The sequence below is a fragment of the Hemicordylus capensis genome, chromosome 6, assembly GCF_027244095.1.
Source record: "Hemicordylus capensis ecotype Gifberg chromosome 6, rHemCap1.1.pri, whole genome shotgun sequence".
In the NCBI taxonomy this organism is placed as follows: domain Eukaryota; kingdom Metazoa; phylum Chordata; class Lepidosauria; order Squamata; family Cordylidae; genus Hemicordylus; species Hemicordylus capensis.
In genome coordinates this window covers 104,989,525-105,006,526 of record NC_069662.1, presented here as the reverse complement: position 1 = coordinate 105,006,526, position 17,002 = coordinate 104,989,525, and the positions used below count along the sequence as shown (strand labels likewise).

General features: G+C 43.7%; 1 protein-coding gene across 5 annotated transcripts in view; it reads right to left on the bottom strand.

Annotated features, from left to right (window-relative positions):
- Positions 1-17,002, bottom strand: part of GADL1 (glutamate decarboxylase like 1) — a 184,277-nt gene that overhangs the window by 89,081 nt on the left and 78,194 nt on the right. For 4 of the 5 annotated variants that reach the window (XM_053263603.1, XM_053263606.1, XM_053263604.1 and 1 more), the window contains exons 2-6: positions 13,646-13,821; positions 11,699-11,825; positions 7,072-7,162; positions 4,324-4,430; positions 1,469-1,584 (exon numbers count right to left, since the gene is read on the bottom strand). In XM_053263603.1, the coding sequence (XP_053119578.1) occupies positions 1,469-1,584; positions 4,324-4,430; positions 7,072-7,162; positions 11,699-11,825; positions 13,646-13,821 (617 nt within the window). Of the gene's footprint in view, positions 1-1,468; positions 1,585-4,323; positions 4,431-7,071; positions 7,163-11,698; positions 11,826-13,645; positions 13,823-17,002 lie in introns of all 5 variants that reach the window. The other variant, XM_053263605.1, reaches the window with a different exon arrangement.

The window sequence follows — 17,002 nt, the reverse complement described above, 5'->3', positions numbered from 1 at the left end:
AAGGGGAGTGCAACCCCATCCATAACCGGGGAACAACTCAGTCCTGGGTCAGTAGGCCTCCTGAACAGAAGCACCTCTGTCTTGTCCAGATTTAAATTTCTATTTATTCACTTTCATCCAGTCCATTACAGATTCTAAACACTGATTTAGGACAGCCACAGCCTCTCCAGCTGAGGATGCTAATATGATGTACAGCTAGGTGTCAAATCCCCAGATGACCTCTCCTAGTGACTTCATGTAGATATTAAAAAGCACAGGGGACAAGATGGAACCCTGTGAAACACCATAGGCCAATGGCCAAGGTGTTGAGCACAAATCTCAGAGCACCATCCTCAGGAACCTACCTATCAGGAAGAATTGGAGCCACTGCAAAACAGGGCCCATTCCAGTCAGGAGGTCCAGAAGGATGCCATGGTTAAGGATACTGGAAGAGAGATCCAGCAGAACCAAAAGGGACACACTCCACCTGTCTAGCTCCCTGTGCAGGTAACTCAATAGAGTGACCAAGCCTGTTTCTGTACCAAAGCCAGGATGCAGAAAAGGATCCAAATAAGCACTCTCCTCCAGGTATCCCTGGAGCTGAGTCCCTGGAGTCAGGCAGTATATAAATCAAATCAATCAATAGCTTGAACACCTTGCCCAAAAAAGGAAGGTTTTAAACTGGACAGTAATTATCCATTACAGTGGGATCAAGGGAGGACTTCTTCAGCAGAAGGTGGACAGTTGCCATTTTTTAATCAGGATGGAATCACACCCTAAGGTGTGAATTTTAGTCAGGATAGAATCACCCACAGTGATGTATTAAATGCCCTCCCTAGTCCCCACCCACTCAGCCACAAGACCCTCAGCAGGTTATAAGAGCCAAAGAGCAAGGACCAAGATGCATGTCAATGAACTCAATAAACCAAGGATCCTGTCCACATCATCAGGGTGAACAAGTGAAAAAGAATCTATAAACACTAGACACGCAGAACCCAGTCTCATTTGCTACAGTACCTATAGAGTCCAAGTCATGCCAGGTGCAGGTGATTTTATATGCGAAATGCTTAGCAAATTGGTCAAAACAGGCTACAGAAAGCTAGAGCCAGGAAAACAAACAAATGGATCATAGAACAAATCAATCCAGAATTTTCACTCAAGGCACAAATGACCAGGCTCAAACTATCATACGTCGGACACATTATGCAAAAACCCAGCTCTCTTGAGAAGTCCATAATTCTCGGAAAAGCTGAAGGAAAGAGAAGAAGAGGATGACCAGCAGCAAGGTGGATGGACTCGATTACAACAGCAATGAATGCACCGCTGCGAGACCTTAAAGGCCAAGTTGAAGACAGATCATCCTGGAGAGAATCTATATATGTGGTTGTTAAGAATCAACACCGACTTGACGGCACTTAATCTTTGTGCTAGCATCTTCCGTCCTCCACAAAATGCATTGTTGGCATAACAGAGGAGAAAGGTTCATTACCTCTTCTGATGTGAATACAACCAGTCGTGGCATCCCTGAAAGGCCTCTTTCCTTTATGTCAGGACAGTATTTATATCTAGCCAAGTTCATAGCATACATGTTAGAAACAGAGCCACCTGTAAAAAAAGAAAGGAAACAGACACACACTCAATACACATATCTATTAATATTTTAGATTTCCAAATTATAGTCTAGAACAGCCCAATATTTTGGTTTGATTCTCTGTCCTATGAAACAGTACCACAACATTAGAAACATGGAAAGCTGCCTTAAACCAATATAATTGGTGTAATCAGAACATTGGTCCATCAAACTCAGTACTGTCTACAATGGCTGAAAGTGGCTCTCCAAAGGTTTCACGCAAACACCTTCCCAAACCCTACCTGGAGATGCCAGGAATGGAAACTTCTGCATGCAAAGTAGATGCTCTTCCACTAAACTAGCACCACCCTCATAGCGAAAGCTTTGCAATATCCTATACTGGATCACTTAGAAAAATCATCCACCAAACTGTACAAATTGGTTTGTTTAAAATGGATTGTTCACACTGAGCTTGGCCTAGGCTCAATGAGAAGCATCATATCAGACGTAAGGTTCTAATTTCAGGCAAAGATTTTCAAAATTATCTCGTACAGAGACAAGAACTTACTTAAGAACAGTCTTTATCTCAGAACCTACAATTCTAAGTAGGCAGCTACAAGACAGATTTCTCAACTGGTATGAGGGACCAACAGATTCCTCAGCGAAGATCTGTGAAAGAACCCCATACCATCTAATACAATCATTTTAATATCTTTAATTATGCTAGTTGTTTCTGCTTTCTGATTGGATCTCACCTGGTCAAGCACATTACATGACCAGGCCCTGAAGAAGATATGTACCATGACAATGCACCGGAAGTTTGTGGTCACGTGTTTACTGTCTTTTGCCTCCATGCTAACTGAAGAAAGACGCACTTTTTAAAAGTGGTGATTCTCTTTATTTAGCAGGGGAAGAGCAACTGGCCCTATCCAACCCCAGCACAGCATCCCTCCAGTGGCTGTTGTTGGTGTCTTTCTTATGTTTCTTCTTTAGACTGTGAGCCCTTTGGGAACAGGCAGCCATTTAATTAATTAATTAATTTCTGTATGTAGACCGCTTTGGGAACTTTGGTTGAAAAGCGGTATATAAATACTCATCATATTCGTATGTTGAAAATTTACCATTGCTTCACTACCTGTTTACCTTTTATCAGCACCCTAACAGCAAAACATTTCCGGGCAAAAGCAGCAAAACACTGGCTTGCCATTTTATAACTCCTAAACAAACCTGAGCTAAAATTCAGTCAAGCTAAAAACTCTACATATCATAGCTATTGTCAATATGCTTCTAATAATCAGAAATAAGTTACTTCCCTGCTGTGCCATGATGGGGCTCATACAGTAGAACCTTGTTAATCGCGGAACTGCTATTTGCGACATATTTGTGGGTGTCTAATTGATACCCATTTTCAGTATCCATGGGTTTTAACTAAACGGTTAAAAGCCATGTATCTGCAGTTCCTAGAGGGACGGAAGTGACTGCGGAGGTCATTTCCAGCCCCCATTTTGTCTGTAGGAGCTCAGAAGGAGACAAGGAGGAGCCATTTTGGGGCTCATTTCTTTTTAAAAAAACACCTTTCCTCCCACGATTTCATGTGTTTGAGGGGGGGCATTTGAGGGCATTTCTAAGCACATGGGAGCATGGTACAGTAGACAGTTTACATTATTTTTGTGTTCTTTCACATTTTTTCATGCTTTTTTGGTGTGTTTTTTAACCTTCCCGGCACCTTCTAGAACCTAACCCTCTTTTCCCATTAGCATAATGCCTCATTATTTACTCACAGTTTCGTCAGCCATGGCGGTAGGCAAGGAACAGAACCTCCGTGAGTAACTCTACATATTGTATACAGGAATGGGACAGATCAGCCCTCATCCTACCTCACAATCCACACAACAGCATAGACTATATAATAAGCACAGCTATCTTTGCACTTCAAGGACTGGGTTGCCAGTAGGAGTGTGCACGGTTCAGTCTGGCACAATAGAACAGACCGCCGGACCGGTCCGGAGGTCTGGATGGGTGGGGGACTGTTTCTTTAAGCGGGGATGGTGGTGGTGGTAGTACTTACACCCTCCCCCCCCCGCCGCTCTTCCCCCTCTGGCGCTGGTCCGTTGAAAAATCTTCTTGGGGCGGCAGAGTTCCTCCCTGCCGCCCCTGCCCCCGTCGTTGTTTGTATTAGGCTTCAAAGAGACGAGCTTTGTAAAAACTTTGTAAAGGCTGAAAAGAGACGAGCGCTAGCAGCACGCATGTGCCTTCCTCGGAGCACACGCTCGTCTCTGACGCTGCCGCGCGCGCCGTGACATATGCGGCGCACGCGCGGCAGCGTCAGAGACGAGCGCGCACGCCGAGAGGAGAGCGCATGCGTGCCGCTAGCGCTCGTCTCTTTTCAGCCTTTACAAAGTTTAAAGCCTTTACAAAGTTTTTACAAAGCTCGTCTCTTTGAAGCCTAATACAAACAACAACGGGGGCAGGGGCGGGAGGGAGGAACTCTGCCGCCCCAAGAAGATTTTTCAACAGACCAGCGGCGGGGGGTAAGTACTACCACCACCCCCCGCTTAAAGAAACAGTCCCCCCCATGCCGGACCGGGGGCCCGCCGGACCATGCACACCCCTAGTTGCCAGTGGGGGGAAATGTACTTGGCTAAAGCCTATCAGCTGCTGTGTGAACCTAGCATCACTATTGACTCAAGAAATGTTTCAGTACAGTTGGCAGTAGTAGTAAAACATCATCTTAAACCAGAATGGAAGTAAGCACAAAAAGTTCTCCTCCTTACCTGGATTAAATATACCATCACCTTCTTCCCACCCAATAAACTCAATCATTTTCTTTAGGACTGCTTCTTCCACTAACAAGAACACTGGAGACACTTCATAGGTATACCTGAATAAATATAAATGTGACATAAAAGGCAACCATTTGAGCAAAAATGTATCGAAGGAAGGTGAATGAAACCAGAATGAGGCAGATAGTATGAACAGCTGTACAAATATTAAGGAGTGCAATGCAGTGGTTATATGATGGATTCTTTCCCTGGCTGTAGCTAGTATCCCAGAGTGCCCTAAAATGCAACCAAGTCCACATGAGGTTTTATAATGGACTTAAACACACACTAAAAAAGACAGATTGAACTCCAAGAAGAACTAAGGAGTCACTTGACAAACTATATGCAATGTAGCATGAGACGTGAAACTTTTTAGTTTACCATGGCCTTTTAAAGCACTAAATCTTAATGCCTACTACATAGGGGCACAGCCAGTTAGTGACTTTTCACAGTGGGTGGGTTTGCATGACTGATCTAATGTCAGCTTCACAAAAATCTAGAAATCCCTGCAGCACATACATCCCCACAGAACTATTTTGTAAATCCAGAAATTTTCCCTCATCTCGTTGGCAATGCGCCAACCCGATATGAAGCTTTCTTCCATAATCTTGAACTTGGCTTGATGGTATCAGCTTCATGTTGGGTTGGCGCATTGCCAACTGGAGATTGGGAAGAAATTCTACTTTATTACTCTGTGGAAGCACAAACACCATGGGAATCTCTAGATCCCCAACAGCTGACATTAGATCATTCGTGAGAATAGCCTCATTATCAGTTAAAGTGCAACCCACATCGTCCGCCTTGCATAATAGTCCAAGAAGGCAGCTCCTATATGTATTTTATTTGTTTGTTTATGACATCTATATACTGAGGGTTTTTCCCCCCAGCAGACTTCCCAAAGCGATTTATAGGAACTATATATCAAGCAACATGTTCAGATATTTACATGTTGAGTCCTTTAGACTTTGCCACTTCTTTCTTCTCCCCTCCTCTCAGAGCAAGATGGTTCTTAAGTAGCTCTGTGGTGGCAGTAGGAAGACCCGAGTTTGAATACCCATTCAACCATGAAACTCACTGGGTGACTGTGGGCCAGTCCTGTATCTCTCAGCCTAACCTAGCTCACAGGGTTGTTGTGAGGATAAAAATAAGCAGGTACACTGCTCTGAGCTCCTCAGAGGAAGAGCAGGATACAAATGTAAAAATAAATAAATAAATAAATAAATAAATAAAGTAAGTTGGGAAGAGAGGGCCATCTCAGCTGGAACATGGGAGCTGGATGGTTGCAGCTCTCTAGGCTATGACTGTCTCTTTCCTGATCACCTCAGAGAAAGATGGTCCCTGATTGCTGGTAGCCCTTGAAGAGGGAGGGAGCATCACATTGCTTTTTAGTGCATCACATTAGCTTTGATGTATCCAAAATAACTCATACGTATTTTTGTCTAGTGACCCCCACATAGTGGATCAACCCTGCACCTTCCTGCATCTTCTATGCTTTTGAAAATTCATTCATTTTAGGCCCAGGGATTGCCACAAAACCAATATTTTTTGCATTTGGACCAGCTTTGTCACCAGGAAGGAGGGATTAATGTAAAAAGTGCAAGTGATCTATTTTAAGTGGTTTCAGCCTCCTGAGACTTTCATTCTTTCTTATCATGTCCCAGATGGGAGGGTACACAGTCAGAAGTGAGCTGAGATAACTAGTTGTCAAGAAGAAGTGCTGGAACCAGAGGCACAGTGGCTGCAGCCCATGTTCCTTCAAAGGTTTCAGTTCCTTTAAGGTCTCTGAAGACAGATATTCCATAGGTTCAGCTTCTCCTATTAGTGTTGCAGGGACAAGGAAAGCTGCACCTGCTGAATGTTCTTAAAGGGACAACTGTCCCATTGTGAACAGCCTAAAGGAGAAAAAGGCAGACACCTTAACTGACTAGCATACAAAATGTTCACCCTCAAAAACATAAATATATAAACAATTATTTGTTTAAGTTAAGGGCTATTGCCTTCTTAAACGGACAAAGGTTTTGTCCCATTTGGAATGTGGTCATTCTAACAAGCAGACTCCAGAGTAAAATCATTCTACCTTTCACACAGTTTCAGGTCACACACCGGAAAGCCAAAATGTGCCAATACTTTCTTTTCAATCTTCTCTCCATGTACAGTGAGAGAGCAAGATCACATTTCCCTATGCTGACCACCGGGCATGCACATAATAATGTGAGTGTATTGTTTGAATATCGCATATGTTTGAAAATTCAGTGTACACAGACCACACAGTCAGTATCCAGGCTGCATGAAGGAACCTGATCACATTTTTCAGGTCTACCTGAATATTCCTTATTTAGTGTCATAATCACATGAGGATGTCTGGTGGGACAAACAAACCACTATCTGGGAATGGGAAGGCATGCAGAGGGAGATGATCAAAATGAAAGTGTCATCCAAGCAAGCCAACATTTATCATAAGAAGACAAATCTCACTAATGTATATTGTCTTTGGCAAATAAGGTTTTACACAAGAGGGTTTCCTCTGCATTTCACTTAAGTGCCTAAAAAGAGTTTACAATAGGGCAAGGCAAGCTTAATTCTTCTGCTGTAACATATGAAAAAATATACCACATTATGAAAATCTACAGGGCCCAGTACTTGCCACATTGAAACAGCATTTCAGATTTAACAGATTAATTAAAAACAAAATACACTTACACACTTGGGTTTAATGCTTCTGTAATGAAACGTGCTGCTAAAGAGTAATAATCAATACCAGCATACAACTGATTAAAAAATCGTGGGTGATCTGCAAATTTATAAAAAGAGAGACACAAATCTGGTTAATATAAGCCATTAAATTCACAGCTCTTCTTATGCTTTTTAACTTTGGGAAAAGAGATGTATATATTGAAAATGGCACAAAGAAAAACTATTTTGTTTTATCATTATTTTGGTTTTGGTCTCATTTGCTTGTGCCTCACCTCACCACAGGGGTCTTACCAAAAAAAAAAAGACTTTCAGTCATTTATTTGCTTTGTACAAACTTTCTGAATATATATATGGATGAGTTTAGTTTACCTAATTAAATCATGCATATACATTACACAAGAATTAAGATCTGCAAGTAAAATTATGAATTTCAAAAATGTGAGCTCTCTGAAATATGAATTTTTAAAATTAGTATTTGAATATTGAACGAGGGAAAAATATTCAGTTTTAAGAGACCATGAAAAAATATTCAGTTTTCTGGGATGGGTGACATACTCAAACATTATCATGGCCAGATTAAAGTTTGAGTTTAAAAGTCAGTTCCATTTCTTCCGTTATTAGCTTCCTAAACTTTATCCCATTCTACATTTAGCTTTGTTAGACGTGATAAAATTATATTACCACTCCCTGATCACCATAAATTATGAGATCACTTGTGCAAACAAAATTCATGTCACTCAGGGGGAATGATATTGAAGTAACTGCCATCAAAATAATTTTGCTTTCTTATTTCATTACTTCCCTATCAAATACACATTTGATTGATTTGGTTATTTAATTTCTCCATTATGTTGAAACAGCCAGCATCTCTGGAAATATCTTTCTTGTATTTTCTACCTTTCTACGTTTCCCTTTAGACATACAAGAAATTAAGGGAAATGACAAATAATTAAAATCATATCAGTCTGTTCTCTTATATGAGAATAGCTTAAGGTGCTTAGACAACAGATAAAACGAAATCAGTAATGAAGAGTGTATTAAAATAACCTAGCCACTCTGAGATAAAAACAGTCTGAATCAGATCGAAAACTACCGTGTTGATAAACTTTGTTGTTTTAACATTGCACACACTGTAGTCTTGGGGGTTTTACCTCTGAAGCTTTTGTAAGTATTGATTAGATAAATATTAACTGTGCGCCTTGAGCACTTGGTTTTCTTCTCCAGTAATGAAATTTTTAGAAGACTGAATCACTTCTTACTGCTTTTTCATAAATAATAGGGCTGTTCTCATGACTGTTAACTGAGTAAGACAAGAGTCCTACCCAGCTTCAGGAGCTGTGAGCACTCCCAATTTTCAGGAAAGTGATCACATGGGAGGCAGGGACAGGCTTTGACAGCATTTCCTCCTATCTTGATAATATGCTGGGTAGATACTGACCTCAGTCACTCATGCTTTGGTAAAATCCAGATTGGACTACTGCAATGCGCTCTACGTGGGGCTGCTCTTGAAGATATTTCGGAAGCTTCAGCTGGTCCAGAATGTTGCTTCAAGGATGCTCATGGGCACAAGTCACTTCACGAGTGTCACACCATCCTGCGGCAGCTTCATTGGTTACCAGTCTGCTTCCAGGCTAGATTCAAAGTGATGGTCTTGACCTTTATATCTCTAGATGGCTTGGGGCTGGGGTACCTCTCGGACTAAATTCACCCATATGAACCTGCCAGGGCCCTCCATTCATTGTCTCAGACCCTGCTCATGGCTCCACCACTAACAGAGATACGGTTGGCGGGGACTTATTTTATTTTATGTATGTATGTATGTATGTATGTATGTATGTATGTATGTATTGTTAATTTTATACCCCGCCTTTCATTAAGAAAATCCCAAGGCGGACTTGAGACAGGGCCTTTTCAGTTGTGGCCCCTCAGCTTTGGAACGCCCTCCCTGAAGAGCGTTGCCATGCTCCCTCCCTCAATGTTTTTAAAAAACAACTAAAAACACATCATTTTAAAGAGGCTTTTTAATGCTCCATCTTTGGTTATATCTGGTAGGTTCTTTAGTTTTTCGTTTTTATAATTCTCAGTTTTTAGCTTTTAAAATAACTTTTAATTTGAAATTTAATTCTGATTGTGCTTTTAGACTGACTTTTAACTTGTTTACTTAATCTGGCAAATTTTATTACTTTTTAAAAACATTGTATCTGTTTTATTGTTGTGAGCTGCTCCGAGCAATATTGTACTGGAGGAGTGGAGTATGAACATTTTAAACAAATAAATAAATGCTGTCACGGCCTGCAACTACCTCCCACACAAACACTTTCCTCTCCTCCAACCAAGTTCACACATTTATTTCACACATGACCAAAAATCGGGAGCTTGCTCAACTCCCGTAGCTTCATAAGACACTTGTCCTACCCATTTAACCGCCATGAGAACAGCCCTACTATGTTTAAAATCAAAATTATAAAAGGCCTGTTCACACAGCCATTTGGGGGTGGGTTGGAGGGTTAGAGAGCTCCTACCCCAGTGGCAGCACACAATTAGAACCTCTGTTTGGGTCAGCAAATGCACAATTAATCCAGGTGAGGCATCCATTGTTGAAATTGGGAGCTGCAAGCATGGAAAGTCCTCCAGAGGCCTAGTGGGCCTTCCTGGAATGCTTTGTGCTGCCAACAGACTGGAAAGCCTCATGACAACTGCAGCTGCCCTCTGAATGGCCACAAAGGAGCAGGAGGTGGACCAAGCCCAGGTGAAGCCACACCAGCTACAAGATCATAGAGAGGCTCTACACACGATCCATGTGTAGAGCCTGGGAGGGTTCTGCGGAGATAAGTCCACAGATGAGCAGCTGCTTGTTGCTGGGCAGCTGAATCAGCTGCCCACACAACTCTGTCACAGAGCTGGTAGGGGCTGCAGGGATTGGGGGCTGCCCAGTACCCAGAAGCCTCACTTTTGCGGGGCATCCTGGGGAGACCCCCGACACTGGGATGCTCGTTTTAGCCACCTGGCGGGGGTCTCCTTGCGAGTTGCTGCGGCATGGAGCTGCGCCGTGGTGACTCATGATAGGGAAAATGTGGTTAGTGGAATGTTCGCTCCGCTAACCCCGTTTAAGAGGAGGGCTTCTTTGGCAGGCTAGCTCGCTCCTTTAGCCCGGTTTTCTCCCATCGTGGGAATAGCCTCAGAGGGTGCTTTGCAGAGTGGCACATCCATGGACAACAGCCACTGTAGCCACAGCTCTCTATTGTTCCCATGCCTGCTGGACCCCAATGGCTGGGAAGAAAATGTAAGTGGATCCACACAACCAGAAAAGCAAGGCAGGAGAGCTCTCCTCTCCTCCTGCCTTGGTTAAGAGCAGGGTACAAAAGCTGGGTTACTCAGCTTTGAGCAACCTGGGCTGGAGGAATATGCATGGGTTCTCACAATCATACAAAACAAGGTAACCCAAGTCTTACCCTGATTTTAATGGTTGTGTAAACATATCCCCCTTTTAGCAGGAAAATTGCTCAATGAATTCTTTACCAATAAACTTTCACATCTTCAGATAAAGGGTAGATAATTGGGCATATATATAGCATGAACTGTCTGTTAATATCCACACTTCTTTCCAGAAAGGAGAGCATCTTCCTTCCCCCACCACAGCCACTGAAATTGGATAATATACTAGATACAATTGTTGTAAAGACACAGGACCAGACACAGGGCCATAGTTTTGCAGACTCAAATAGAATCACAGTTAAATCTTGGGTCCACAATATCTCTGAGCTTCAGGAGCACATGCTCCTGCATGCAACCCTTAGAGGAATTCTACTCCTGATTTTTAGGTTACAATCAGATCAGTCATGATGTCCAAACCAATCATTTTTTATTTATTCTAACTTCCCCAAAGCAACCCAAAAATCTGAAACCCACTTCAAACCTTGGGTTGAGATCTAGGTTTATTTTAGGGAAGTTGGTGCATCGGTTCAGACATCACAATCTTTGTTTGCTTCTAAGCTGATTTTTCCTAACCTAAATCAGAAGTAGAATTCTTTGAAGGCTCACATGAGCAGGGAGGAGGGAATGCATACTGCTGAGGCCTAGAGACATCATTTAGAACCAAAATTTAACTTAAATGCTGTGTGCCATCTGAACCTGCCCATACACTCTGATCCTAGTCTCCACTGTTCTGAAAAGGTGCCTCTACTTGGTGCCACGCTCCTTTTTTGCCACAAGCCCTAACATTAGTTGCTCACAAGTTCTGGCAACTGAAGGACCATATGCCAATTCCTAGTTGGCTGACCAAGCTTGATTTGCTATTTACACTCTGGACCAAACTAGATGTGAAGGGAAAGCTCCATGGTTGGAAGTCTCGCACAGGGACTTGCACAAACAGAGGAACTCCTTCAAATCTGGCATTACTTTAATCACACAACACTCTTCCACTAACTTGTGAACAGTCCTTCTGTGAGCAGAAGAGGCTTTCCATTAGCAGAAGGCATATAGATCTTTCTGGTTAGACATGATAGAAAACGCAGATTTTGCCAAACTGTCAACTTGCTTTTCAAAGAATAAAAGCAATGACAAAAAGAAAATTTGGATAAATAACATAGTATCTGAGGAAACAAAGCAGTAGATATAGGAATACAGTTCATACATGTTTTCACACTGAATCGTATAACATCCTGGCAAAGTTGCAAGAGTCTCAAATGGGTTTCTCCAGTGTCTTTCAGTTCCAAATCGATTAGTGTTTTCAGCTTCTCAGGAGGATGCCATTCACACACCTAGTTATGGGGAATACATATGTGGCATTAAGTGAAAAGGAACACTGATAATAATGACAAAACTTAAAATCAGCAGGAAACTTTCTAAAAGCTTTAGAAAGTTCCCTATAAATTGCACAAGACTGATGTTAAAAAATGTACTGAGTAAAAGCAGTTCTGATTACTTGTAACAATCCAAAATCTTTACATCAAGTTGAGAGAGCATTCTCACATTTGTTAAATTTGCGTTTTTACTAGACATCATTTAAAATTAACACCAAAAGAGATGTGAAGTACATTTAAAACCGAAGCTTCCAAATTACACTTTGTAATTTTTGAATTTCAGATTTCCCCACTGCCAATGCACTTTGCCTACTGTGAATTCAAACACAGTCCTACAAAACCTGTTTTGCTTACATCTCCCAGCACCAACTCTCAGGGGCCTGAACCACAAAGCCCCCTTGTTCGTTCTTGGCCTGGGCTTGCCTAGTTTGCCTTTATTTATTTAGCCCATCTCTATACTGCCCCACATACAAATCGCTGGGTGATTTACTATTTCAAAACAAAAACAACAATTAAAACATTAAATCAATTAAACAGCTTAATATATAAATTAAAGTAACTTTAAAAATTAAAACTATAGAACATGGACTAAAAGCCTGACTAAACAGGTATGTCTAAACAGGTATGTTTTCAGAGTAGTGCTACTTATGCTACATAACAACAGATGCATAGAGTTCAATCCACACTGGAACTGTGGCATGGCGGAGGGAGACTGTAACTGTTTCTCCTCACCACAGCCCTAATCTTGACTCCTCCCACTCTACAACTATTTACTTCAGGAGGAAAGAGCCTACTGGGACCCATGGGAGCATTCCTTCTAGGGCAAATGGAAAGTCACATCCTAGGGGGAAACACACCTGAATCTGGCCCATAATGGGCCAAAGGGCTAAGCTCTCTCCTCTCATACCACAGTCCCAACCTGAATTCTCCCTCCCCCTCACACCACAGGGTTTCTGTTAAGTTAAAAAATACCAAAAACCTTCACATAGCAGGGCCAAGCAAGTTATTAGCATACTAGCTGAACCAGGCGCAGAGCATCTGCACCTCTAGTTCTCTTCTCGGCTTTCCTCTCGCCCTCCCTGCCCAATGGCCGCTGCTTTCCTCTCGTCCTCCCCGGCCAATGGCTGCCGCTCAGCCAGTCTTCTGGCCGGCAGTTTCTTCCCCACTACCCGCCCATCCCCATCGCTATCCAGTGGCTGCTCGTGAACTCTCACGAGAGCTGCCATACATGGGATTAGCAACGGGTACATTTAGGAGAAATATAGCTAGACAGATAGTTTGAGCTTCAGTGCAGTAGTGGCCGATGTGGGCATCGCCGGTGGTGGAAAGCGAGAGGCACCTTTAAGCATAAATTAGTAGGTGCTTACCTCTACTCCAGCCACAGCTGCAAACTGCTTCGAGCAACAGCGTGGCACCCAGCATTCCCTGTGGCGGGGGAAGTGGCTCTGCCACTCACATGGCTGCCACATGGGAATCAGCTCAGAGCAGCTTGCAGCTGTGGCCACAGCAGAAGTGAGCACCTACTAATTTATGCTTAAAGGTGCCTCTGACCATACCCACGCCCCAGTGGTGCCCGCACCGGCCGCTACTGCTTCATTAAAATACAGCCATAAATTACTGAAGCATCATTTTTTAAAAGACTGCTGGTATATCTTTATCTTGGAGTTGGACCACATACTAAGAGCAAACTGGCTGCCAGTTTAGTGCAATAAAATTCAAGGATAGCTAAGGATTACTGCTAATTATGTGAAGAAAGGCATTGCATGTTAGATACCAACCTTTTCTGTTACATCAGCCGCTTTCTTTATCACCTGCTCCATTATGATCTTACTGGCCTCCTCCACAAATTTCTCTCCTGCTTTTGAATCTGCTACTGGGCCATTTAAAACGATGCCATCCACTAAGATCGCATTCTTCTTTCTCTGCAGTGTTTCCCGTAGGTTATTAATTTCAACTGTAAGTGAGAAAGATAAAATGAAGTAAGATGTGACTGTATCATGCACTGAATTTTAAAAAATGTAAAATGCCAACATTATGCAGACAGAGAGAGAGAGGTGCATAAAATGGCAGAGGAATGAGGAGGATAGCCTTGAAAGTATTCAGCAATTTTTTTTAAGGGGGTAGAGAAATGGGTTACTTTTTCAAAAAGCTACAGTGGTGTCCCAACTAGAGTAGTACAGGGGCAGAACAGACTTTACTATGAAAAGAAAGAAGTCTTCCCATCCTCGCCCCACCCCCACAGACGTTTTACAATAGGCTGATTCACACGATCCTAATTGGGGTAGGAGGAGCACCTAGCCAGGGTGGGAGAGCCAATCACGCTCCCAACAGGCAGCCATGAAAAGCCAAACAATGACGTAAGAGGTGTGGAGACTGATAAGGTGGTGGTGGGGAACTAGGTTGGATAGGCATACCCTACCCAGATTCTCTCCCCAACATTTTACCAAGGGTGGGCAAAAAGCTTGCAAACCCAGCTCAAACCCACATGAACACTCTCCCAATCTCTGACACTTGGATTTGCACAATTGGATAGTGCACTTGGCTTTCCTACCCTGGCCGGGGGCTTCTTCTGCCCTAACTAGGATTGTGTGAATGAGCCTACGGCTTCAAAAGTGTGATTACATAGTGCAGGGAAAGACTGTGCCATTAGTCACCAGTGATACCTGGGGCAGTAACTAGTACATGCTCACGACACACTCAGAACCACAGGATGTTATGAGAGGAGAGAGATGGTCATGTGGTGGTAGGCAGCATGAATTGTCCCCTTTGCTAAGCAGGGTCTGCCCTGGCTTGAATTTGAATGGGAGATTACATGTGAGAACTGTAAGATATTCCTCTTAGGAGATGGAGCCGCTCTGGGAAGAGCATCTGAGGCTCCAGGTTTCCTCCATGGTATCTCCAGACACCTGATTGGCTCACCTGTTGCTGGCTGGGCTACAGGGAGAAGTGGAGCTTCCAATTCCCCCCAAATAGCACCAGAGTTCAAATTCATGGGTGATGAAATGGTGCCCGTCCCTGCCTCACTCCTTTTCATGCCCTGATGGGCAAGCAGGCATGGAGATGGAATGCGCCGCGGCTCCCACTGCTGGCAGACCGCTTGTAGGAGGAGGCGTTTGCTGAACTGAGCGATCGGTGGCTTTCCTTTCCTTTTCCTAATCTTGGGCTGTTCTGTATGTTTTGTTTTGAGCCTTTTTTTGGTTAGGTCTGCGCTTTCTCTGGATGCGCCCCAAGAGCTGTGGAGGCATTGGGAGCCATGTCTCATTCAGGAGGAGTCATGGCCAGGGGCGCTTTTTTCCGTGTGGAGGCTGGGTTGCGGGGGAGCGGGGACAGAGTCCCCATGAAGACCCTCCAACAAAGAGCCCAGAAGGACTTTGGCAACCTGAGCTTGGTTCCATGAGCAGAAGGGGTGGGCTCAAAATAACCTCCCAAATAGGTCAAAATAGCCCCCCAAAATCTAACAGCCAATAAAAAAGGTAAAAGGAAAAATGTTGGAGTTTTAGGCAAAGGGAAGATCCAGGGATTCCCTTCCCACCCCCAACCACAGACAGAAAAAGATAGAAGTAGTCAGGGAAACTGGAGCGTGCTCTCTCTCTCAGCTGTTGTTCCTGAGGCAGCCAGGAAAGGAACTGGAGTATTGGGCCTCCTCCTGCTCCAAACAGGAAACTTTGCTGATATAACTTCCTTCTGTACCTGAGGCATGCTAGGAATACCCACTATTCTAGGATGGGCTCCAATTACAGTGGAAAATAATTTTACAGGGCTGAGCTATAGTTTGAATGCTGGGAAACTATGATTTCCCCATGACGGTGATCATACCTAAGAAGGGCCATCTCTAACTTTCACAGAGTCTGGAGAAAGAATCATTTGCAGGGGTCCTTATGACATAATCAAATAAATAATAATTAATAAACAAATAATATCGAATGAGGCTATTCTCATGTTGGGGGAAAACTGGACTAAAGGAGCCAAGCCCGTTTTTCTCCCATCATGAAAACCACCGGGCTCACAGGCGAGCCCAGTGGTTCTCTGGTGGCTAGCCCACCAAAGAAGCCCTCCCCTTAACCCCGGTTGGCGGAGCAAGCACTCCACTGACCCAGGTTCTCTGATCATGTGCTGCTGTGGCACGGCTCCACACCACGGCAACCCATGAGGAGACCTCACTGAAAAGCTGAAACAAGCCTCCCAGTCCTGGGGGTCTCCCTAGGATGCCCCGCATATTTGTGCGGTGCATCCTGGGACTTCCGGGGGCTGGGCAGCCCCCGATCCCTGCAGCCCTTACTGGCTTGGTGACACAGCCAGTAGTTGTGTGGGGAGCTGATCTGGATGCCCAGCAATGAGCGGCTGCTCATCTACAGGGAGAGTGGGCTAAGTCTGCTCTCCCCACAGATCCCTCCCAAGCGCTACACACGGATCGTGTGTAGAGCCTCACTGTCTGTCTGAAGGGAAGATGGCGGGGCTGGCACTGACATCATGGAGTTGAAGGCACCAAGAAAGACTGTGAGATGAGGTGGCAGGAAAGGAGAGAATTTCATAGTGATAACCTGTGGAGTTGCTCTTTCTTCTTTGGAAAGAAAGAGAGCTGGTTGGAAGGACAGAAGCCAGTTGAAGCTAGGCTGGTCCGAAAGTTCATACTTGTACCATCAAACCATGATGTGTTGTTATACCAGAACTACAGCTGATTAAAGAGTGCCCCCAACTTTCTCTGCCCATTTCACAGGTAGGAAAAACAGGTGGACATTTTGTGGGGTGGACATGATTCATCTCAGTTTTGGTTATCCATGGTAGTGGTATTGCTCAGGTGTCTTTTTTAATTGTTCCTGCGTGAAACAGTTTAATACCATGCCCGTGCAGACAATGGCGGCAGCAGAAGAGCAGCTGTGGGAACTGCTGTTTTTTAACCCAGACAACATCAGGAAAGAGACAACATCACAGTTTTGCACCATTCCTGGAACATTATACAGCCGAGTTCTCACAATTATGGCAATCATGGTTAAACATCAGGTCTTGGTTATTTCTCCTGGTTAAATGCAGTTTAACCACAGAGGTTTGACCAGGATTGCCCAAGAAATCTGTGCTCTCACAACTAGCTCCACAGGGCTCAGCAATGATAAGTGTGGCAGGTGGGGGGAGCACGG